The sequence below is a fragment of the Hyperolius riggenbachi genome, chromosome 1 (genome assembly GCF_040937935.1).
Source record: "Hyperolius riggenbachi isolate aHypRig1 chromosome 1, aHypRig1.pri, whole genome shotgun sequence".
In the NCBI taxonomy this organism is placed as follows: domain Eukaryota; kingdom Metazoa; phylum Chordata; class Amphibia; order Anura; family Hyperoliidae; genus Hyperolius; species Hyperolius riggenbachi.
In genome coordinates, this window is record NC_090646.1 from 536,569,320 (window position 1) to 536,593,462 (window position 24,143).

At 46.0% G+C, this 24,143-nt stretch overlaps 1 protein-coding gene across 3 annotated transcripts in view; it reads right to left on the bottom strand.

Moving 5' to 3' along the window:
* Positions 1-22,379, bottom strand: part of PRRC1 (proline rich coiled-coil 1) — a 49,980-nt gene extending 27,601 nt beyond the window's left edge. Inside the window, exons 1-3 of one of the 3 annotated variants that reach the window (XM_068246736.1) lie at positions 22,243-22,379; positions 17,233-17,339; positions 10,120-10,434 (exon numbers count right to left, since the gene is read on the bottom strand). In XM_068246736.1, the coding sequence (XP_068102837.1) occupies positions 10,120-10,434; positions 17,233-17,323 (406 nt within the window). In that variant the 5' untranslated portion in view covers positions 17,324-17,339; positions 22,243-22,379. Of the gene's footprint in view, positions 1-10,119; positions 10,516-17,232; positions 17,340-22,242 lie in introns of all 3 variants that reach the window. The other 2 variants (XM_068246729.1, XM_068246742.1) reach the window with 2 other exon arrangements.
* Between the last annotated feature and the right edge of the window lie 1,764 nt (positions 22,380-24,143).

The following is a 24,143-nucleotide window of genomic DNA, read 5'->3' on the forward strand; positions in this document are numbered from 1 at the left end:
TGAAACCACTGACTCCAACTCCGGGTACCCAAAATGGCTCAGACTACTCCGACTCCTCGGTCTAATACTTACCAGGGCTGTGGATTTTGTACAAAATCATCCAACTCCAACTCTTCAGTTTATGAAATCACTGTCTCCGACTCCAACTCCGGGTACCCAAAATTGCTCCGACTCCACAGCCATGGTCAAAATGTCTCCTCAGCTACAAACAGATTTCCCACACCACTGGCCTGTAAGTAAAACAGAAAGTACCCAAAATGGCATACATCCAAACAAGGCGCCGGGAAATTTGGGAACAGGGGGAAGCTGAAGAAGCTCTGCTTCTGCAAAAGTCCTGGCGGCGTTAATTACTATTCCCCCTCCAGGCCACCATTGACATTGGGTAAAAATGCAATTTGGATGCCAGCTATTGCTCACTTTTTTGCTGGCGCCCAAATTCGTATCTGAACGGTGGCCTCTTTTGAAGGGGTGGAAACAGGATACACTACCTGAACCTACACATCTCTGTAACAAACAGTATGCAGTATACGGAGCATGTCTCATGCTGCAGCTACAAAAGCGGGATATCTCAGGGTATGTGTATGCATTTTAGGAGTCCCTGAGGAGGAATGCAAGCCTGGATATCACCCTAATGGTGGGTCTTAAGGCCCATACACACGTCGGACTTTTGCGAAACGACGAGTCGTTTGAACGTCCCGTCGTTCAGTCGTCCGCACGCGAAATCGGGCGTGTGTACAGACTGTCGTTCGGGTGATAAGACTGAGTTTGAGCGATCCGCCGTCCGACGTGTGTATGGGCCTTTAGTGACCTCACATTTACATAGTAGGTTGGGAGAGAAACATCTGCATAATTGTGGCTGCAGAATCAGGGAGGAATGACTAATTGTGTTAGTGATCTAAGAGAGTCTCTCCCTTAAATCCCCAAGCACAGAAAGGCAGAATTCCTCTAAATTCCAAGTCTGGAGAGGGATGCTGCCTATCTAATGGGGGACTATGACCACCTAACATGGGCTGTGGAGTCGGTACAAACATCCACCGACTCCTCTAATTTGCATATTACGATTTTGTTGATTGAATGTATGTATGTAACATGAAATGTATCTCTTAACTGCCAACGCTTAGGAATTGTAAAATGTTAACTGAAGTGAGAGGGGTATGGAGGCTGCCATATTTATTCCCTTTTAAACAATACCAGTTATCTGGCTAGTCAGCTGATCTTCTGACTCTAATACTTTTAGTCAGACTAAAACTAGTCCTTGGTAAGCGTACTTGTAGAAGACAGGAACAAAGAACATCTATCAGGCCCTAGGCAATGTGACTGTGGGTACATGTAAGAGTGATGTGCAGGTACTCTGCAGGAGAATGAGGAGATTCTTCCTCTATTACACATTCTTCATGTACAATCTGAACCAGGTTTATGGGTGATAGACAACACCTCTGTGTTCAGTATGCACAACATTCTCAGTGGATTCCCTGCAGCTCTGTGGGGAGTGCATATGTAGAGTATAGTACTACTGTGTAACAAAGTAAACCTTAGGCAGATGAAAGTTGTATACATACTTGGGGATTCCTCCAGCCCCCTTCAGTCTAATCAGACCCTCGCTGTTCTCCTCCGCCACCTGGATCTTCTGTTATGGGTCCAGGTACTCGAGCCAGTCTGGCGTAGTGCGCATGCACCCCACTCCGCCACTGGGAGCGTACTACACTGAATTACTGGCTGAATTACCGGGACTCATAGCAGAAGATCCAGGTGGCGGAGGAGAACAGCGAGGGAATGATTAGCCTGAAGGGGGCTGGAGGAAGCCCCAGGTATGTATAAAACGTTTCTTTTCATCCATCTCAGGTACCCTTTAATTCGTAGTCACCAATCCAATTTTGAACATATCAAATTATTTAATTTTATAAGCAAAGGGAGTGCATACATTTGCATAAACCAGCATCAGCGCAGATTTTCATCTCATTGACCATCTCTATTAGTGACACAGCTACACATCAGGCTTTATTCTTACAGCATAGATGTTATTTAGTATATATGTTACGGCCAAAACCAGAAATCGGCCAATTCTAGAACTGGCCGATTTGATGTCAGCCAAAGTCCAAAATGCTGGGAATTTCTGACATTGGCTGGCCAGTTCTAGAAACGGCCAAAGTCAGTCGGCCAAAGTCCAAAAGGCACAAATCCCAGAACATCCCGGGTCCTGTCCAGCACCATGAATGGCACTCGGAACTTCCTCTGTGCTCTGAAAGATACACAACAGCATAATAACCGTCACAGCTAATACACAATCCTGTAACAAATCAGCAGCGTGTCTACGTTCTGATTTTACGGAAGCAGAACATTTTTTTAACATCCTGCGCTTTAAAATTAGCTGCTCTGCCTTGGCACAGGGGAGAGATCAAATTACAGTGGTGATTAGTCACAGATGAGGGGGGGTGCATGGCTGGGGGCGCTTCTCTGGGCGCTTTGCATGGCTGGGGGTGCTTTGCAGGGCTGGGGGGGGGGGAGCTTCGCTGTGCACTTTGCATCGCTGGGGAGGGGGGGGGGGGAGGGGGGAAGGCTGCACACTTTGCATGGCTGGGGTGCGCTTTGCATGGCTGGGGGGGGGGAGGGGGTTACTGTGTGCTTTGATTGGCTGGGGGGGGGGGGGGCTTTACTGTATGCTTTGCATGGCAGGGGGGGCTTTACTGTATGCTTTGCATGGCAGGGGGGGGCTTTACTGTATGCTTTGCATGGCAGGGGGGGGGCTTTACTGTATGCTTTGCATGGCCAGGGGGGGGGGGGTCTTTCCCTTGCGCTTTGCATGGCGGGGGGTGTTTGCCTGCGCTAGTCACAGACCTCAGATCGCGGCGACCGAAGAGGCGGGGAGAAGCGGAGAGAGGCAGAGCAGCGCGCACGCTACCCGCCCGGACCTGTACACTTCACATGCGGAAGTGCCAAATGACTGGCGCTTCGCAGTAAAGTGTTCACGTCCTGCGGGTCACTTGTGCGCTTTGCCTCTCTCCGCCTTTTCGGTCCGGTCGCCCTGATCTGAGGTTTGAGTAGAGCAGTGCAGGAGGGGGAGAGCCGAGGGAGCAGGACTTCGGGACTTGGCTGGCCGCATACAGTCACAACGCGTTCTGGCCGGCCAAAGTCCGAAATTATGCCACATTTCTTACATTGGCCGCATTAGCCGGCCACTTCTCATTTTGACCGGCCAGAACCCAAAGTGGCCACACTTCGGGTTCTGGCCGTAACATATATAAGAAATTCCTGTGTACACATCATATATACAGTCACAATCAGATATGTATATCTGACTTTAAAAATATGGGGACTGCTTTATTGAAGCAGCACAAGTAACTATTTTTTGATTGGTTTATTTCAATTTTGTGGATTAAGCACAGCTAATAAGGTATATATAAATTATTTATGATGACTATTATCTGAGAAATAGAACATTTTATCATTTTTTATTCAAAAGTCCAAAGAAAGTAATGGCAGGCACCATCCAGATTGTATTATAGCCCTTTTATTAGGCAATCATACAAGATGCACAGAGTGACGTTTCAAGGTAGTCTGCCTCTTTTTCAAGCTGTAACAAATGACACTATCATCCCTTTTATATCCAACATGGTGGCTGATGAGCCAATCAGCTATCACTAGAGCTTACAATCAATGTCTGCAAGTCTTGCCTAGCTGGCCCTGATGGGGAACTGCTTGGCTCATCTTCTGATTGGACCATTCAAATCTGGTCCTACCGCTCTCTCACTCCATTGGCTGATATGTAGGAAACTCCCCTGCTGCCGGGCAGGATGCGCTCTCGCACACCCTACCCAACCGCCACATAGCGCATTGGGGAAGCGGCGAATCACGCACTAGGTTGGTCCTCCCCTTCTGCCCGGCAGGGTGCGACGTTATCGTCGCACCTATGCGACATAAACGGTGCACCGAATCAGATGAAATGGGAGAGGAGAACAGCCCCACAGGCAGCCAATCGGAGACAGCAAAAGTGTAAACATAAACACTAGCATTTCGTAACCCACATAGTGATCTCTGGAATCTAGTGACCTAACTTTAAAATGCAGATCATCAAGGGGCAGAATAAGGGAAGGCAGAGCGGTATCTAGTAAAAGGTGGATTTGGACAGTATGTATAGATGGAGAGAAAGGTTAGTCTCTGGAGTGAGGCATACATTTACAATAGTTTCAATAAAAAAAAAAAAACGCATAATATGAAGGTCATTTATATCAGGCACCATGGACATAAGGGGACTACTATAATCAAAACATTATTAAATATTAATTATTAAATAAAAGGTAACAAATCCAATTCTCTATTCATACCTCTTGGCTCCATGGTATCCAATTTTTTGATCCAGTACGCCTCTCTCCAAAACAGCCTCCTCTCCCTGTCCCCTCCCTTTCTGGATGGCCAAACTTGTTCTAATATCATAAATCTAAGTTGGCTGACATGGTGTTGTGCCTGTACAAAGTGGAAGGGGACAGCCTGATCAAAGCTTCTCGTATCGCATGTTTATGGGAAGAAAGTAGTTTTTTCATTTTCTGGTTTGTTTGTCCCACAAAGTAGTCCACAGGGACACTTTAAGGCATAGACCACAGTGTTACTTGCACGATACAGCTTGAAAAAGAGGCAGACTGCCTCGAAACGTCGCTCTGTGCATCTTGTATGATTGCCTAATAAAAGAGCTTTAATACAATCTGGATGGTGCCTGCCATTACTTTCTTTGGACTTTTAGATCTGGAGTGTTGCTGGATCGGCCGAGGCACATCGCTGACAAGTGCTCCACCACCTACCTACACATCATATTTTCTATTTTAATTACAGTTTAAATTCATTAGGAGTTGGAGTCTGTGCATTTTCTCCCGTCTCTGACTCCAGGTACCCATAAATTGCCCTGACTCCGACTCCACAGCACTGCACCTAACAGGGACACTGCATATCTAAGGTGTTTGCACGTGGGGGCGCCCTTCTCTAAAAATGGTTTGACAACCACGGCATTATGCAAAAATTGCAGACCAATTTCTGCTAACATCCCTGAAGCCAAATACAATACAGATTCTTTGTGGGTCCTGAACACATCACAACATTCGTATTACAGATAATTCCTGACACACCCAGCGTTGTTTAGCACTGAAGTCTGTTAACAGCAGCTGATGCCCTCTCTGGTGGGAATAAGCTTATTTTCAGACACTGCAATCCAACACTAAACTACCAACAGTAAATTCAGCTCTGATGCCCACCTGCAGGTTTAGGAACTTTAGCCAAGGAAAACACATTAATTTCAGACAATGATAGATGCAGTCGGCACCTTGCAACACCCCTACTCTTATTGTCCTCAGTAGTTCTACACAGCCTCTTCATACAAAGTCTGCATTAATTTCTAACCCCCGTACACCCAATTCCAATATGAGCAGTGTAACCACTGTAAACATGCAGAGACAGAACTGCTTTTCCCCTGACCGCAATCTGTTCCAAAAAACAGACTGATGTAAATCACAGTGCTCGGTTTCCATAAGTGCGTTTCACAATGGTTGGGCTGGATGATTACTGGTGCGATTGCACTCCGTTCCTGGAGGTTCGCGGCACAATCGTGCGAGGGGAAAATGTAGGCAGGGCAATCACATCGCAGTGAGATTGTGTGTGCAATCGCACTTCCTAGGAGAAAAGCAGCCTAGTGAGCGCAATCATATTTCATGCACCCCTGCCCATGCATGGACCACTAACTTCCTGTTGTGTTATCATCAAGGAAAAATACAACTATAATAATTCCTTTTTTATACAACCTTTTTCCCTCTGACTCAGATATTGAGCTGTAAATTCTGGGGCTGGCATACTTTTCCTGTCAACACTCTAAGGGCCGGTTCACACTGCACAAATCAAAAACCATCTGTGTAAAGGGATCAGTTTTTATTGGGCATCAGTTTTTCATCTGTGATCCTCCGCTCCATTACGCACGGTCGATGCAACGCATCAGTCAATCCAGGGCTGTGGAGTCGCTACAAATATCATTCGACTCCAACTCCTCAGTTTATTAAACCTCCTATTCCAGGTACCCAAAATTGCCCCGACTTCTTATCAGGGCTATTGAGTTGGTACAAAACTCATCCGATTCAGTTTCTGAAACCACCGACTGCAGGTACCCAAAATTGCTCCGACTCCACAGCCCTGCGTTAATCCGAGCTTATCGCAGGCGCCCCAAACTTGCGCACCATCCGGTGGAACTGACAAACGGATCAGTACAAACAGAACAATATGAACAAATCCTATTGATTCAATAGGATCTATTCACATGCATAAGGATCCAGTCAGTTATGGTCTGTTTAACAGACAGCTTTTGGGGCTCTTTCACACCAGAGCCCTTTTCGTGCGTTTCAACGTAAAAGGCAATTCTTTGCGTTATCCAAGGTAAAATGAAAGGCCATAGACTTTCATTTTACCTTTCACACCCGCCGCTGCGTTTTGGTGCGTTGCGGTTCGACGCACCCGGGATTTTCCATCAGGTTCAATTAATAGCTACCGCCGTTGCTCGCGTTGCACCGCAGATTCCCATGCCGCAGGGCATATAACGCGTGCAGGAAACGGCTCCTGTGCGCGTTGATAGAGGTGAAAGAGGCCTTAATGCTAAAGTGAACCGGGCCTAACGCTGATCTCTAGCTCAGAGGAAATGAGGAGTGTTTACTGCACATCATTTCACCTATCCCATTCTAAAGTACAGAACCACAGATCCTAAATCTCTACATGAAAATAAACTGCATCATTGCCTTTATCATAACTTTCCTAGAACAGACAGGAGCGACCATGCCAAATGTAAAGCACATCTCATCTTTAGCACATAACTGGTTGAAATACATAAAAGTGGATTGATTTAACTGCCAATAAATGTGCAAGTCTCCTGAGCCAGCCTTCTTATTTACACTGTACACTGTACACACAGGTCAGGTGAGCAGGCCTATTTCCTGAGTCACCTCAATCAAATCAGCAACAATACACCTCAAGATCACACGTCCACATCCTTGTAGTGAGGAAACAGTTCATATATTATTAAGAAGCTGCATACTTTTTCAGCCTATTTAGATGTTTGCCTGGAGACTTCCTGAAAACTCTACTCAATTACAATTATTGCTTTGGTAAATATCGGTGACAAGCAAAAAAACAAAACCTAAAAAGTTCAACGACTGCAAATGGCATTAACTGAAATTCACATCAGAAATGGAACTTTACACAAGCCTAAAGCCCCATCTACACAATCGGATTCTTAGTACGATTTGATTACGATCCGATTAAATCCGACATGTCCGATGAAGATTCGATTCAATTCGATTTGCCATTGTTTTGCAATGGCAAATCAAACTGAATCGAATCCCGATCGGATTTAATCGGAGTGTAAATAGAATCGTAATCGAATCGTATAAAGAATCGTATTGTGTAGATTGGGCTGTCGCTTGAAGGTGGGTACACACATCAGATAAAAGTCTTTGGAAAATGAAAGATCACAGACCAATTAGTCATACCTACACAGGCTAGTCTATTGAGCTGAACTCCCCATCAGATAAAAATCTTTACAAGATGCTGTACACAAAGATGCTGTACACATGCAACAGATCAGTTCCTGCAAAAGATCCGTTCCTGCAAAAGTTCAGCTCCTGCAAAATGCATTCATAGTCTATATCTGCAGATCTCATTCACACCTTATTTAACAGACATTCATCTGCAGATCAGACAATGATCTGCAGATCCAAAGATCCATCCTGGTGGATTTGATCTGCAGATTGAGGTCTGTTAAACAAGGTGTGTGTGAGATCTGCAGATATCATAGACTATGAATGCATTTTGCAGGAACGGATCTTTTGCAGGAACTGATCTTTTGTGTCTGTACAGCATCTTTGTGTGCAGCATCTTACAAAGATTTGTATCTGATGGGGAGTTCAGCTCAATAGAATAGACTGTGTAGAGTATATACACATGGAAGGGGGTAAAATTGGTCTGTGATCTTTCATTTTCCAAAGACTTTTATCTAATGTGTGTACCCACCTAAATCAGATTCAGGAACGAACACATTTTTAATTAGCAGCTGGTTAATTGATGGGCTGTTCCTAAATGTGATTAGCCCTGTTCCATTTCTGTTAATGCAAATCACAGCTTTGGTGAAACAAGAACTTGCATATTATTTGAACATTTACTTCAGGACTAATGGCTCTGCTCTAGCCCGGCATCGTAGAGCTCCCTTAAATGGGCTTATAGCTGCAACTAAATAGCTGAAATCTAATGCCTGGTACACATGGAGAGATTTTCTAGCCAGATCGTTCATTTCCAACATGTCCGATTTGTTTTCTGATCGATTTTCCATTCACTTCTATAGAAAATTGATCAGAAATCAGATCGGACATGATGGAAATAATCGATCTGGCAGTAAGTCTGCCAGAAATTCTCGTAGTGTGTACCAGGCATAAGAGCAGGGTTACAAAACCAAGTAAAGCACTACAGTCAACATGCCACTATTACCTTCCGGCAATGTTAAACAATTTTAGGAAGAGGTAACTATACAACAGGCACAAAGAAGATAAAACACTTAAGATGACCATACACTGGCCCGATTTGCGCCCGTTTCGATAGCAGATTCGATCACTGGGATCGAATCTGCTGCCAATCGTTCACGCTACACGCCGAATTTCGATCCATTCCGTCCGATCCCGTCGATCGCGCCGTGCTGAAAATAACCGTCGATCGCCCGCGGGTAAAGAGCGCATCGCTAGCGGCGTTTGAGTGCCCGACGCAATAGAGCTGCAATACATTACCTGCTCCGCCGGCACGACTCCCGGGTCTCCGCTCTTCTTCTCCGTCTCCGCTCTGGTCTGGTCTCCGGCATGCTTCCCTTCTTCCTGTCCCGGCAGGAAGTTTAAACAGTAGAGGGCGCTCTACTGTTTAAACTTCTCCCAGACAGGAAGAAGTAAAGCATGCTGGACCTGGAGACCAGAGCGGAGACAGAGAAGAAGAGCGGAGACACGGGAGTCGCGCCGGCGGAGCAGGTAATGTATACGGGATGGGGGGGGGGGGGGGGGGGGAAGCGGCGGCAGCACCACCACAACAGATTGTGAACGGTTTCAGGCTGAAATCGGTTCACAATCTGTTTGCAGTAAAGGTAGCCATACGATCCCTCTCTGATCAGATTCGATCAGAGAGGGATCTATCTGTTGGTCGAATCTGATGGCAAATCGACCAGTGTATGGCCACCTTTAGTTCTGAGCGACTAGTCAGCCTCCCAAGAATCTTCCATGCTGCCAACCACCACAATAAACAAAACCTTGTTTTGGGATAACACCAAGACCTGACTTACTAATAAATCTTCAGTGATCCCTAGGGTTGCCGTGGAGTGCAGATAACACAAGTAATCTGGCGAACCTGGCCCTATGTCATTAAAATTGTCTGCTATTAAGTGGTTTGGACTTGTTGATTTTTAAAAAATTACCGACACAACGTCACAGCGTGCATGAGACCGCAAGTACGAGTCACTTCCTGCTTAGCCTATTGGCAGATGGGGAATATCGTGTAGTAACATGGTATTCCTCGAAGGCCTGTTTTTGGTGGTTTACACAGTGTGAAACCGGCCTTAATATTTCTGCAATCTCCCCTATGTAGGACCCAGGCATGGGCTGTACTCATATCCAGGGCTGTGGAGTCAACTCAAAAATCATCTGACTGCTCAGTTTATGAAACCACCGACTCCAGGTACCAAAATTATTCAGACTCTCCTGCTCCTTAGCCTAATATTTACAAAGGCTGTGGAATTGCTACAAAAATCATCCGACTGCTCAGTTTATGAAACCACAGACTCCGAATACCAAAACTAAATCGACTCCTCGATTCCGACTCCACAGCCCTGCCCATATCACCTAACAGCAAAGCAGTTGGAGACATTCCAGCGCAGGTTTTTTGCTATCCCCACACGGGATCCACAAGAGTCGCTGTACATACGTTAGTAAATCAGGCACAATGTGGTTACACTTCAGACAATGTAAACATCAAGTAACTGATAACATTTCAGATGCACCTACATGAAAGGATTCTGTGCATATGAAGGCACTTTTTCTTGTCAGAAGAGAAAACATAAAAGAACACAACCTGTGACAGGGGGTGCAGAATAGGTTGGCATCAGGGGTGTCTGTGGTGCTCGCCCGGCGTGACCCTTGGTGATATCGTAGTTGGAAGACATTGAAAATCCTGTGACAGGAGGCCCCATAGGTGGTGCAGTTAAGCCCGGAGCTGGGGTAGAGCTGAGAGGAGGAGGTGGAAAAGAAGCTGGAGAGGAGAAGGATGGCAGTGGACTGTTGAAACCTGCAGGTGCAGTGGTGTGAAGAGGAGGAGCCAATACCCCAGAGGCAGGAGGTGGAGTTGCAAATGGCAGAGGGGCAGAAGTTCTCATGGGAGGAACAGAGGCTGGAAGAGGGGAAGAGAAAGTAGGAGGAGTGAAAGGCTGGGAGGGTGGAAAAGATGATGCCGGCAAAGGACTTGATAAAACTGTAAGGGAAAAAACACAAGAAGTTATTTATAATTCACACTGTTCTAGCATGTAAGCTCTTGTAGCAAGACCCTCCTAACATGGTTCAGAGTTGCATAGGTAATGTCCATCAAGATATACAGTGCTGCCCATAATTATTCATACCCCTGGCAAATTGTGACTTAAACGTTACTTTTAATTAAACCAGCAAGTATTTTTTTGACGGGAAATAAAATAGGTGTCTTCCAAAAGATACTAAGACAATGTACAAGAGGCATTATTGTGGAAAAAAAAACATTTCTCAGCTTTTATTTACATTTGAGCAGAAAGTGTACAGTCTAAAATTATGCATACCATTCACAGACTGTCATAGTAAAATCCAAAGTTTTATACCATTCCAAATAGTCGAAGCTTTTCTAGAGCATCCTAATTACCCTGATTAATTGGGAACAGATGTTTCAATCAACTCAATAGGTGAAAAACAGCAGCTCTCTGTAGTTGGTTTGTGGATAGTCATGCTAAGACAAAGGAGCTCAATGAGGATCTGCGGCTGTGCATTGTGGCTGCTCACAAGTCAGGAAAGGGCTACAAGGCCATTCCCAAATGTTCCAGTGGCTACAGTGCAAAGTATTATTTAAAAAAAAGATGTTCCGTACTGTGGAAAATCTCAGAGAACGTGATCGGAAGCTAAAAGTGACACCTGTGCTGGCCAGGAGGATAGTGGGAGAGGTAAAAAAGAATCCAAGGATCAGCTCCCAAGCCATCCTGGTGAATTTGGGCTCTGCTGGTGCCAATGTCTCAAGGCAGACAATCCAACGGATTGCACACTGCTGGGTTCCACGAATGCAGACCAAGGAGGACGCCACTTCTCCAGATAAGGCACACAAAAGCTTGCTTGGCCTTTGCAAATGCTCATCTGGACAAATAAGACTTCTGGTCATCTGTGTTATGGACAGATTAAATTGTTTTATCACAATGAGGTTTCCTTTATTTGGGTAAAAAAATGGAGAAGCCTTCAATCCAAAGAACACCATCCCCACTGTCAGCCAATGGACCAGGGAACCTAATCACAGTAAAAGGCACCATGAAAAAAGTGCAATACATGGGAATTCTCAACGACATCATCAGGCAGTATGCAGAGAAACTTGGGCCTTGGGCACCAGTGGACACTTCAGTATGACAATGACCCAAAACACACAGCAAAAGTGGTGAAGAAATGGTTAACAGACACCAACATTAACATTTTGGAGTGGCACAGCCAGAGTCCTGACTTGAATCCAATCGATAATCTGTGGAGGGAGCTAGAGATCAGGGTGATGGCAAGAAGACCTACCAACCTGAAAGATTTGGAGCTCATTGCTAAGGCCAAATTCACATCTTGAAACGCGAATGGCCATGCGTTCGGAACACAACGCGTTTGTATGCGTTGCTGATCCCACTCACTGAAAGTGAATGGGTCAGTCACGCGTTTTGTTAAAAAATGCGTGCAGCATGCTTTCGCGGACCGAACTGGTTTGGACCGCATGCAGTGTGAACATTAGACAATGCAGTCTATGCACTGTCTGATGCCATGCGTGTCGGCCTCCTGCACTCGTTGCCGAAATCCGGACAGCAACGCTTGCAGTGTGAACAGGGCCTAAAGATGAATGGGAAAAAAGCTGGTCTGCAATTATAGGAAGCATTTGATTGTTGTAATAGCCAATAAGGGCTTTTTCTATTTATTGAGAAGGGTATGAATAATTTTGGACTGGACACTTTTCGATCAAATGTATAATAATGCCTTTTGTACATAGTCAAAATTTGCCAGGGGTATGAATAATTATGGGCAGCACTGTATGTAGACTTCAAGTGCCTGTTAAAAAAAAACAAAAAAAAACAGAATTGACTGTCTCTATACTAGGCTGTTCTTTCAACTCAGCACTCCATAAAGACAATAGGCACTTGAGAAATAAAATTATGGTTTGTGACCATTCCATCCATCCATCCATCTCATGCCTGTAAAGGTTTCCAAAGGGCAAGCAACCACCAATCCAAACGGGGAAAACATCTACCCAATTATTTGATGCACAGGCACTTTGGGGAGCCTCCAGCGTCTCCGTTTCCACCCTTCTCCATGGGACAGTATATGCAGCTTAGCTGAAGATGCCCGCCTAGCACTGGCTAGGAGCAGACTGCAGGCTAGACTACACAAGTGTTTTTACTTGCACAAATCTACTATCACTACAGATTTCAATAAGAACATGTTACAGGAATCTATTTTACCATCTACTTGTCAGAAGCAAATAAAAATCTGCAATATGTCTCTGGTAAAATCCTTGCAAGGTGTATATCTGACTCAGCAAAGATTGCATTTCCTCTGCAAAAAGTATACTTTCATTTTAAAGGGGAACTGAAGGGGAACTGAAGAGAGAGGTATATGGAGGCTGCCATGTTTATTTCCTTTTAAGCAATACCAGTTGCCTGGCAGCTCTGCTGATCCTCTGCCTCTAATACTATTAGCCATAGCCAGGGCCGGCCCGCTCATGAGGCTGGGTGAAACTTTTGCCTCAGGCGGCACATTTCTAGGGGCGGCATCCGCCCGTCGGTGGGTGCGGGGAGCCGGCCGCCGAGCTGGAGGGGTAGCGAGCAGGACGGGGGTATTAATCCTAGCGGCGGGGAGGGGGGGGTCGGACCCCCCCTCCCTCGCTTGGGTCCCCCGTCCTCCGCTCCCCTCCAGCCTTAAATAGATCAGATGCGCTACTCGTAAAAGGCAGTGGGCGGGGAGGACTCACCTCTTCCTCGATCCAGCGTGCGCTCCACTGACGTCACTTCCTGCAACGCCGCCCACTGTATTGTAAGTGGACGGCGTTGCAGGAAGTGACGCCAGTGGAGCGCACGCTGGATCGAGCGAGGAAGAGGTGAGTCCTCCCTGCCCACTGCCTCTTATGAGTAGCGCTTCTGATCTATTTAAGGCTGGAGGGGAGCGAAGGACGGGGGACCCAGGCGAGGGAGGGGGCCCAATATCCCCGTCCTGCCCGCTACCCCTCCAGCTCGGCAGCGGCGGGGCGGCAGCAATAATTTTTTCAAAATTTGCCTCAGGCGGCAAAAAGTCTAGGGCCGGCCCTGGCCATAGCCCCTGAACAAGCATGCAGCAGATCAGGGGTTTCAGACTTTAAAGTCAGATCTGACAAGACTAGTTGCTTGTTTCTGGTGTTATTCAGATACTACTGCAGAGAAATAGACCAGCAGGGCTGCCAGGCAACTGGTATTGCTTAAAAGGAAATAAATATGGCAGCCTCCATATACCTCTCTCTTCAGTTCCCCTTTAAAAGCATATCTGAACTGACATGTGACAGAAGAAACACATGTAATACCCATTCCTACCTAAAGGACAACTGTAATGAGAGTGATTTGGAGGCTGCCATATTTATTTCCTTTTACGAAACACCAGTTGCCTGGCTATCCTGCTGATCCTCTGCCTCTATTACTTTTAGCCATACACCCTGAACAAGCATGCAGCAGATCAGGTGTTTCTGACATTAATGTCAGATCTGACAAGATAAGCTGCATGCTAGTTTCTCGTGTGATTCAGACAATACTGCAACCAAATAAACCAGCAGGGCTGCCAGGCAACTGGTATTGTTAAAAAGGAAATAAATATAGCTGCCTCCATATCCCTTTCGTTACAGTTGTCCTTTAAACCTTGCAGGTGCACACTATCTATTCTGTCTGCATTGCAAGAGTTAATAGACCTGTGCTTTTTATCTATGCAAATCAGGAAGTCAGACAGCAAGTAATGGCTCTCCTGAAAAGTAAATATAATTTAAACCCTAGTTTCTCAACGTGTGGTACGCGTACCCCAGGGGGTACTTCTGATGGTTCCAGGGGGTACTCAGGCTTGATATACTTAACTGAGAATAACAAATTTAGAGTTTTAGAAAATTATAAATCTTATTTAAACAACATCAAATTAGTGTTTTAGCTAATTAAAAGCAAGAGTAAATGCTTGGAAATTGTTTAGAACCAATTATCATGTAATACGATTAAATATATATTTGTCAAGGGGTACTTGTGATAATGTTTACTATGCCAGGGGGTACTTGGGGAGTACAGAGTTTTATAAGGGGTACATACCAATAAAATGTTGAGAAACACTGATTTAAACCACAGTCTATCAGAAAGTCTGCACAAAAACAACAACTTAGGGCTGGTGCACACCAAAACCCGCTAGCAGATCCGCAAAACGCTAGCAGATTTTTAAACGCTTTTTTTTATTTTTATGAGGCGTTTTGCTAGCGTTTTGCGGATTGCTGCTGCGGTTTTCAGTATAGTAGATTTCATATATTGTTACAGTAAAGCTGTTACTGAACAGCTTCTGTAACAAAAACGCCTGGAAAACCGCTCTGAACAGGCGTTTTTCAGAGCGGTTTGCGTTTTTCCTATACTTAACATTGGGGCAGAAACGCATCCGAAATCCAAAAAATGCCTCACCCAGGCATTTTTCGTTTCTGCAAAACGCCTGCCGCTCTGGTGTGCACCACCCCATTGAGATACATTGACCAAGCAGATCCGCAGCCGCAAGCGGATCTGAAAACGCCCAAAAAGCCGCTCGGTGTGCACCAGCCCATAGTGCTGATGTTCGAATGGCGATTAAACGTGGCCATACACACATAGACTGTCATGCAATATAGCAAAACAATCCCTCCCTCTCTGATCTGAAAGGGATCTATTCTTATCATACACAGCACATCAATTTTCAATTGATTTCACCATGAAACCTATTGAAAAATCGATCAAACTGCAGCATTGCACTGCTCAATACAGTGCAACGCTCTGGGCCATCAATATACTGCCGTTCTTCCCCCACCCCAGATCAATCAGGATATTGTCAAATTTTTATTGATTTTCATAAAACAAAAAAAAATAAAAAAAAACAACAACATTGAAATTGCAATCAATGTGACATGTTGTGCAATACATTCTCACCAGATAAGATCAGAGAGATCAAATCTGCCAGCAATCTCCTAAGAAAATCAATGTGTGTATGTCCAGCTTAAGTGTCTCCCCAGGGCGCTGAATGAACCTGAATCAAAGGTGCGCACACACTCCTAAGAAAACTGATTTCTTCAAACGACGGGTCGTCAGACCCACCCACGGGGCGGCCGTTCTAAGGACAGTTTGCCCATGTGTACAGTCTGTCAGCAGGCTGATAAGGCTGGTTTTGACCAATCTGCCGGGCAAACTGTTATCAGAACGGCCGCCCTGCAGGCGGGTCTGACGACCCGTCGTTTGAAGAAATCAGGAGTGTGTATGCAGCTTAACTCACACTGTCATGGCTACTGCTTACACTTCACATTAGAATTGCAGCTCTAACCCTTAAAAGGGACCCCGACCAGAGAATTAAAATGAAAATCTGAACTTACCTAGGGCTTTCTCCAGCCCCCTGTAGCTTGCAAGGTCCCTCAACATCCTCTGGGTCCCCTCCAGAGGCTAGGTAGGTGTGTGACTTCGGCCAAAGTTGTGCGCAACTGCACATGCAGTTCAATCATGCTGGCTCGATCACGCGCCCGTTACCTTAACCTTCTTGGCGGTATGGACGAGCTCAGCTCGTCCATAGCCTCTGAGGCTGATATCTCTGGCCCCGCTGGGCCGATCTACTTGAAATAAACTGCGCCACACGCAGCTAGCACTGTGCTAGCTGCATGTGGTCTTCGATCGCCGCCACTCAGTGGCGGAAGAGGACCCTCCCCGCCAGAGCCCTGCGCTGCCCAGACCAAACACTTTCGGGCAGTGCAAACGGCTGGATCTTAGGCGTCTGACGTCAAGACGTCAGCTGACGTCCATGACGTCATCCCGATTGTCGCCATGGCGACGGGGTAAGCCCAACAAGAAATCCCGCTCTCCGCGGGATTTCTTGTTACTTGTGATCGCCGAAAGCGATGAGAAGGGCGCACCAACTTTCAGTTAGCAGCATGAAAAAAAAAAAAACATGACATAGAAATAACCCTGCCGCAGCCACCCTGACAATTTAAATAGAACGCCAGGGTGGTTAAGTGTCCTGCACATGCATGGTTTGTGAAAGACTGCACTGCACATGAGCAGGACACTTACAGCAACGGGTGAGTGATCGAGCCGGGTGAGCGGACAGGCTGCGCATGCGCACAACATCGGCCGAAGATCCACCAGCTGGACCACAGAGGTGACCCGGAGGACTCCGAGAGACCTCGCAGGGAGATAGAGAAAGCCCCAGGTTCAGATTTTCATTTTATTCCTCTGCTCAGGACCCCTTTAAACTGAAACTAAAAGACTAAGTAGCTTCAGAAATATTCTATTTACCATTCTTACTTCACATACAATAAGTTATCCCACGAGATTATTTTCAGTTCAGGTTTGCTTTAAAATGTCTCCCCAATATAAACTGAGAACACAATTTATTATTATTATTTATTGTATTTATAAAGCGCCAACATATTACGCAGCGCTGAACATTAATTTAGGTTACAGACAATATTTAGGGGTGACATACAGCAATATGACAATACAGGAATACAAGAAAACCAGATCATACAGCACAGTATTAGTACAAGGTAATGCTTAGTCACTGGATGAAGCATGGAGATTAGGCAAGTTAGGTTCACTCAAATGCATGGCATGGGTTCACAGTAATGGAGGTGCCACATCAGGTAGGACACAAAAGGAGGAGGACCCTGCCCAAAGGAACACAATCAGATATATTCTCTTTGCAACAAAACCCTTACTTGGAGGAAGAGGAGCAGCAGTTGATGTCCCCAGGGTATTGGGAGGAGGAGTTCCCGGAGGAGTTGTCTCAATGCCACTTTCTTCCATCATTTTCTGTGATGAGGCACTAAAACGAGCAATACAGTGACATGCTTCTTCCAGAGTAATAGAAAAAATAAATAAATCACATGTTGAATTGCTATATTGATTAATGCTATATGTGGTGCCATCATCTTCTGTGGTTCTCTAAATTACTCATAAACTGAACGTAACACAACCTTATTATTAAAGAAAAACTGTAAAAAAAAAAAAATATATAAAAAAATTAAAAAAAAAAGTTCCCCTGGAGGGTACTTACCTCGGGTGGGGGAAGCCTCCGGATCCTATCGAGGCTTCCCCTGTCCTCCTGTGTCCCACGGCGGTCTCACTGTGCCCCTCTGAACAGCGGGGATGTAAATATTTACCTTCCATGCTCCACTGCAGGCACAGTATCGGCTCTCCGCTTTACTGCGCAGGAGCAAGTCTGATGCGCCTGCGTAGTAGAGCGAACCAGACACAGATCGGCTATTTCCGTTTATTTCTATGTTGGAAGCCGCAACAGCGCCCCCGCTGGAGCCAGGGAAGGTAAATATCTCAAGCCTTGTCAGGCTTGTTGAGCCAGGATTGCGGGACGTTTCAGGGGAGCCATCGCTGGATTGCCTGCAGCTACAGGGGAAGGGGGAGCCTCATTGGGACCCTGAGGCTTCCCCCTCCCGAGGTAAGTACCCCCCAGGGGATTTTTTTTTTTACTACAGAGTCTCTTTAAAGGACACCTGAACTGAGAGGGATACAGAGGCTGCCATGTTTATTGCCCTTTAAACAATGCAAATTGCCATAGCACTCCTGCTGAATGTCTGCCTCTAAAGGTGCGTACACACATGCGACTATAGTCGTTTGTAACGATCGTTCCCCGATCTTTACCAACGACGATCGTTACAAAAAACGAACCAACGACTATTAAGGCAAACGACGAACGAGGCAAATCGCTACAAAACAAAGTTCTGTCTTGGCGGATTTTTACCACCGACGATCGTTAGCAAAAGTGGTACATCGTTGGAAACGATCGTTCGTACCAGGCTGGACAGACATGCGCATTTCTCTTTTTCTCCAAGGAACTTTACAATTTTATGCGCAGGCGCATTAAGTGCTTTTACGTGGTGTAACGTTCGTTCTAATGATGTGATCGTTACACACTTTTTACAACTAACTTTACTTCGGTCGTTCTTTCGTCAATTAAAAGATCGTTCGTCGTTGACAACGAACGATCGTTGTCGCATGTGTGTACGTAGCATTAGGCTACGGTCACATTTAGCAGAATCACATGCATTTTCCATTATGTGCTATGGGGAAATTGCATGCGATTCTCCTAAGCGTGACCCTGGCCTAAGGCTGAGTTCACACATAAAGGTGTCCAGCCCTGTCAGTCGGCATCAGTTTCGTATGTGTTTCGATGGCTATGTTAATAATAATAATAATAATAATAATAATAATAATAATAATAATAATATGTTCACACATAAAACTTAGTCTTGGAAGTTTTGTATCAGTTTTGCATGTATTTCTACAGCTGTATTCACACATAAAATGTACATTTCCGGTCCAGTCAGGTAAAACGGATAGAAAACTGATGCATAACTAACAGGACAGGTCAGAACTGGACCAAACTAAAAATGTGCAGATTTATATGTGAACCAGGCCTAATATTTGTAGCCATAGACCCTGAACAAGCATGCAGATGAGGCTGACAGTATGCTTGTTTCAGGTGTGTGATTCAGACACTACTGATGCCAGATTGATCAGCAGAATAGCCAGGCACCTGGTATTATTTAAAAGGAAATAAATATTGTAACCTCTATTTCCCTCTCCATTCAGGTGTCCTTTACATTATACAACATCAGACAATTCTGCAGTGCTATACAAAAAAAAAATGTTACAAACAATTTCAACAAACATACCATGGATTATAAACAGCTGTACATCACACCTTGTACCACCTGTAAATAAAGCAATACCAGAGCGCAATAAGTGGAGAGGGAGCACAGGTCAAAGGAGCTTGCAGTGAATAATGTCTGGAGTCAAGGGTCTGTAAACCGCTGGATAAGTAAAACAAGAGCCTTGTGCACACACTAGATGGTTCTCAGTGAAGCAGGATGCTCAGGGTCACCTCTGCCAAGAATATAGCACAAGTTTGGTGGCACTTGCAGGCATGGGCTGAAATTCGGGTGATCCGGATTCACCCAGTAATGCTGTGCGGGGGGGGGGGGGGGGGGGGTCAAGCTTACCTATCTGACGTCTTCTTCGCTCATCCCTCGGCGCCTCCCACACATCGTTCCACGCGGCGTCACGAGACTACAAACACTTCCTCCTTCAACCCGGAAGGAGGAAGTGTTTGTAATCACGTGACGGCGAATTGGAACGCATCGTGGAAGGCGCCGAGGGACGAGCGAAGAAGATGTCAGACAGGTAAGCTTGACCCCCCCCCCCCCCCCACAGCATTACTGGGTGAAATCCGGATCACCTGAATTTCAGCCCATGCCTGGGCGCTTGCTCCCACTCGATGTGTCACTGAGAGATGTGCTCACAGCAGGCAAAGTGAGCTCACAGGCCTTGCCAGTCAGCAGTCACAGCGCAGCTAGCTGCCTGAGACAGATCAGGGCAAGTGTAGGGTGTTAAAAAGTGTATAAATGTCTGCTATGAAAATGCTAGCAGATATAAATCTTCATTAGTGATGGTCATGTCTAGGACAACTCATGGAGAAGCATGAGCTTTGTTTTATCAGAAGATAGATTTGCAAAGCTATGATTTGCTGTGATAACATCTTGATCACAGCACATATGAACATGACTAGCAAATCAGAGACTTGCATATCTATCACCTGCCCCAATTGATCACTTGTTTCTCCATGAGTTCTCCTAGACATGACCATCACTTATCTTCAGGCTGTTTCACACCAAAAATAGCTAGCAATTTTGAAGAGATTCTACAGCAATTTATCACAAGCGATTTTGTAATGATCTTCAGAGTACTTTTGCTTTTCTACACTTGCTGCAGAATCGATCTCACTACAAAATGCCACACGCAGCACTTTTGCGATTTTAATAAAACAATTCTGTTTGGTGTGAACTAACCCATAGGATTTCATTGTCCAAGGACTTTTCAAAACACTGTAATGCACTAGCGATCAGAAAAGAAGATCCTGAGCTGTATATACTCTAGCTGAAGACCCCAGGATACAGAAGATGCAACAAGTGTCAAATCACCTGAGCCCTCGCAGCAATGACATTTGAGGGAAGATGGCCTTATAGTATGAGGGCGAAAACAGGCTTCAGTTAGCAGGAAAATGAGACGATTCCTCGCCAGTGATTTTCCACACTATAATATGTGAAAAAGTAGTGTAGATTGTAACTTTTTTTCAAACACTATACAGACGGTTCCACATATTGCAGTAGGCCCATAGAAAACCATAAGGGCTTATTCACACTACTACCGCAAAAAGCTAGGGATTAGCGCTAGCATTTTGGGGCCATGATTTTTAGGCCCGGTTCACATTAGCGTTCGCTATCAGGATTTTCCGGATCGGATCCAGAACGCATACTGTACAAACGGAACGTACGTTCCGCATAGCAATGTAATGTCTATGCGGACGTTCACACGCGTCCGTTCCGTACGTACCGGATCCGGACTCTTTTCCAACATGCGCTATTTTTTGGGTCCGGATCTCCGGCCCACGGAGCCTGACAGCACCATCAGGCACACAGAAACCAATGGGGAACGGAAGGCACAGAACACACTGCCTACAAAAACCTGACATTCTACCCCACTTCCTATGCATATCCAAGCGGCCATTTCGGATGGGGACACATGGGCCAAGCATGTCTGGAGTGGAGCAGCAGTGACAGACGTGCTGGAGCTGTTTTGGCAGAATGTCGGAGGTGGAGGTGAGGCCTACAGCGGAGGAACCTGATTCTACAGGTGCACCTTCTGCTGACCCCCAAATTTTTTTATTTAATTTCGCTATTTTTTGCCCACGGATCCTGATGGCAGCCTGATGCATGCCTGATGCAAACGGACCGGATCCTGATCGGAACCGTACGGCTCCGATCAGGAACAGGTCCTGATCCATCCGATCAGGATCAGGTCCTGATCCGATCAGGATCCGGTCCGTTTGCAAGGCAAAACGCAAGTGTGAATGGGGCCTTACACGATAAACATATCTGTCAATGTACTTTTTCACGATTTTGAGCAATCACAATTAGCATTTCCTTAACGTTGTGATCACAATTGCTCAAAAATCACGAGAAAGCGATGCATGCATCGCATTCACATGTGCCAATAATCACAAATCGCCAGCGATCGCAGAAGTGAAATTACTACCTATAATGTTTTTTGCACTAGCGATTTAAAAAAAGTGTTAGCAATCACTGGTAAATGCCCGGGTGTGAATGGGCCCTAACTTGCATTTTTGCATGCAATTTCTGATTGCATCACAATGCCTGCAATCACCACCAGTGTGACCCCCCCCCCCCCCCCAGCCAGGATTCTCACTTCTGGATATCACTGACCCCTACCAGGGATGTTCTGAGTGCTCCGCCTACTACTTGTTGCTTCATGAGCTGTATAAGGTTGCCACTAGCAACACAGCCAGTACTTCCCTCACTGAGGAGCAGAAGACATCAGAGTAAAAGCTATTTTAAGAGTTTAGTGTAAAATGAAAAGAAAAACTGACTGACTTACATGACATCCCACGTCAGAACTACATTTCCCAGACTACCCTTCTATACTATTAGCTGCCACGTCACACGTCCCTCCCATTAGCATAATGAGTGAAGATAATATAGAGTGGTTTGGTGTAGCCTTTGCTGTGCAGTGTGCACACATAGTACGATTAGCAGTATAGGATGTGTAGCCGGAGGTGAGATGTGCTCCAGCCACACTGTGCACAGCTCTGCCTGCCTGCCTGCCTCCAGTCCCCCCGCCCGCCTGTCACCTACCTCTGCTGTCACCGTGTAGCACCGCCTGACCCGCTGACACTGGCTCCACAATCACAGGCTAGCATGGAATATGTCCGCCGCTTTGCTGCTGACGGCAGTGCTGCCACGTAACCCGGACTGGGCGTGGAGAGAGCGCGGCGCTACGCCGGGGGGCGGGGCTCACCAAGGCAGAGAATCCCGGGGAAGCTGGAGATGCCGGGTGAAGGGGCGGCTGTGGGGGGCGGAGCCTGACTGCAGCTCACAGGACTGTAGGATTGCACGTAGTCTCAGGTCTTTAGGGCTGGCTTATATTTCGTGCATGGCATGATAGGTGCAATGACAATCACTGCTGCCCTTTATCAGCCAGTTTCTAGGTTAAACTGCACCCAGGGCAAGGGTGTAAAAATTGCGCACCCCTTCCCTCCACACCCGTAGACTCGCGAACCCTAAGGGCCTGTTCAGACTATGCGCGTTCCTAGCCGTTTTCAGGGAACGCGTAAGGGTACCAAAAACGCATAGAAACGGCTCCTAATGCTTTTGAATGGGCTAGTTCACATGTATGCGTCCACATGTATGCGTATGAGACGCATACGTTTCTCATCCGCATTGCTGCACGCAGTTCTGTGCGTCACGCATAGAAACGGACGCAATGAAAGTCTATGGACGCGTATCAAAAACGCGTACTACTGCGTTTTTAGCGTACGTTTCCCTCTGCGGTTCCCATAATTCTTTTTTTTTCCCTGGGTCGCGTGTGTGTGCAAAACGCAATAGAAAGCGCATTCGAACGCAAGAAAAACGCATGCGTTTTTCAACTTGCGTTTCTTTGAATTTATACTCGTTCTACAAACGCTGACAGTCTGAACAGGCCCTAAGGCCCCATTCAGACTATGAGCGTTCCTAGCCGTTTTTAGAGAACGCATACGGGCCGAGTTTCCGCATAGAAACGGCTAGTAATGTTTTTCAATGGGCTGGTTCACATGTATTCGTATGAGGCGCATACGTTTTCTCGTCTGCATTGCTGCATGCAGTTCTGTGCGGTACGCACAGAAACTTACACAATGATAGTCCATGGATGCGTATCAAAAACGTGTAGTATTGCGTTTTTTGCGTACGTTTCCCATAAATCTTTTCTGTTTCCTGTGTGAAAAACACAATAGAAAACAAATTGGAACGCAAGAAAAGTTTGCATGCGTTTTTCAACTTGCATTTTCTTTACATCTCTATGTGTTCTGCAAATGCACATAGTCTGAACAGGGCCTTACTCTTTAGGGAGGGTCACACATAGGGTGGCCACTTGCAGAACCCCAAAAAGGAGGACATCACACCCTGAAAAGGAGGACATCGTATTGATAAAAGTGGGTGTGGCCAAGCATAAAGTGGGCGTGGTCATGGGTGGGGCCAAATATACATGACCTTAGCAGTGGTGTAAATGGTCTGCCGGGGAAGTTTGAGCTCTGTCGTGTAGTGCCCAAAAATAGATGTAATCTGACAGCATTTCACCAAAAAGACACGTAATTTGGTAGAAGCACCTCCAAAATACAGATAATATGGCAGTGGTTCCCCCAAAATAGACAATGTGGCAGCAGCAGTTCCCCCCACCTACACATAATCTGGAAGCAGTTATGAAGTGTTTCTGATGTTGAAACTAGGATAATAACAATCATTTACTACAGTGTTTCTCAACCTGGGGTCCGCAAACCCCTTGGGCTACATCGGCACCTGTCAGGGGGTCCCCCATGGCCCGCAGACAAAATGATGGATCTCACCCCTAGGAGAGGGGCTATCTATTCTGGGGGGGGGGGGGGTCTATCTGGCTATCTATTCTGGGGTACCACCTTTACCTGGCTATCTATTCTGGGGCACCTATGGCTTGCTACCTACACTAGGGCACCACCTGTACCTGGCTATATTCTGGGGCACCT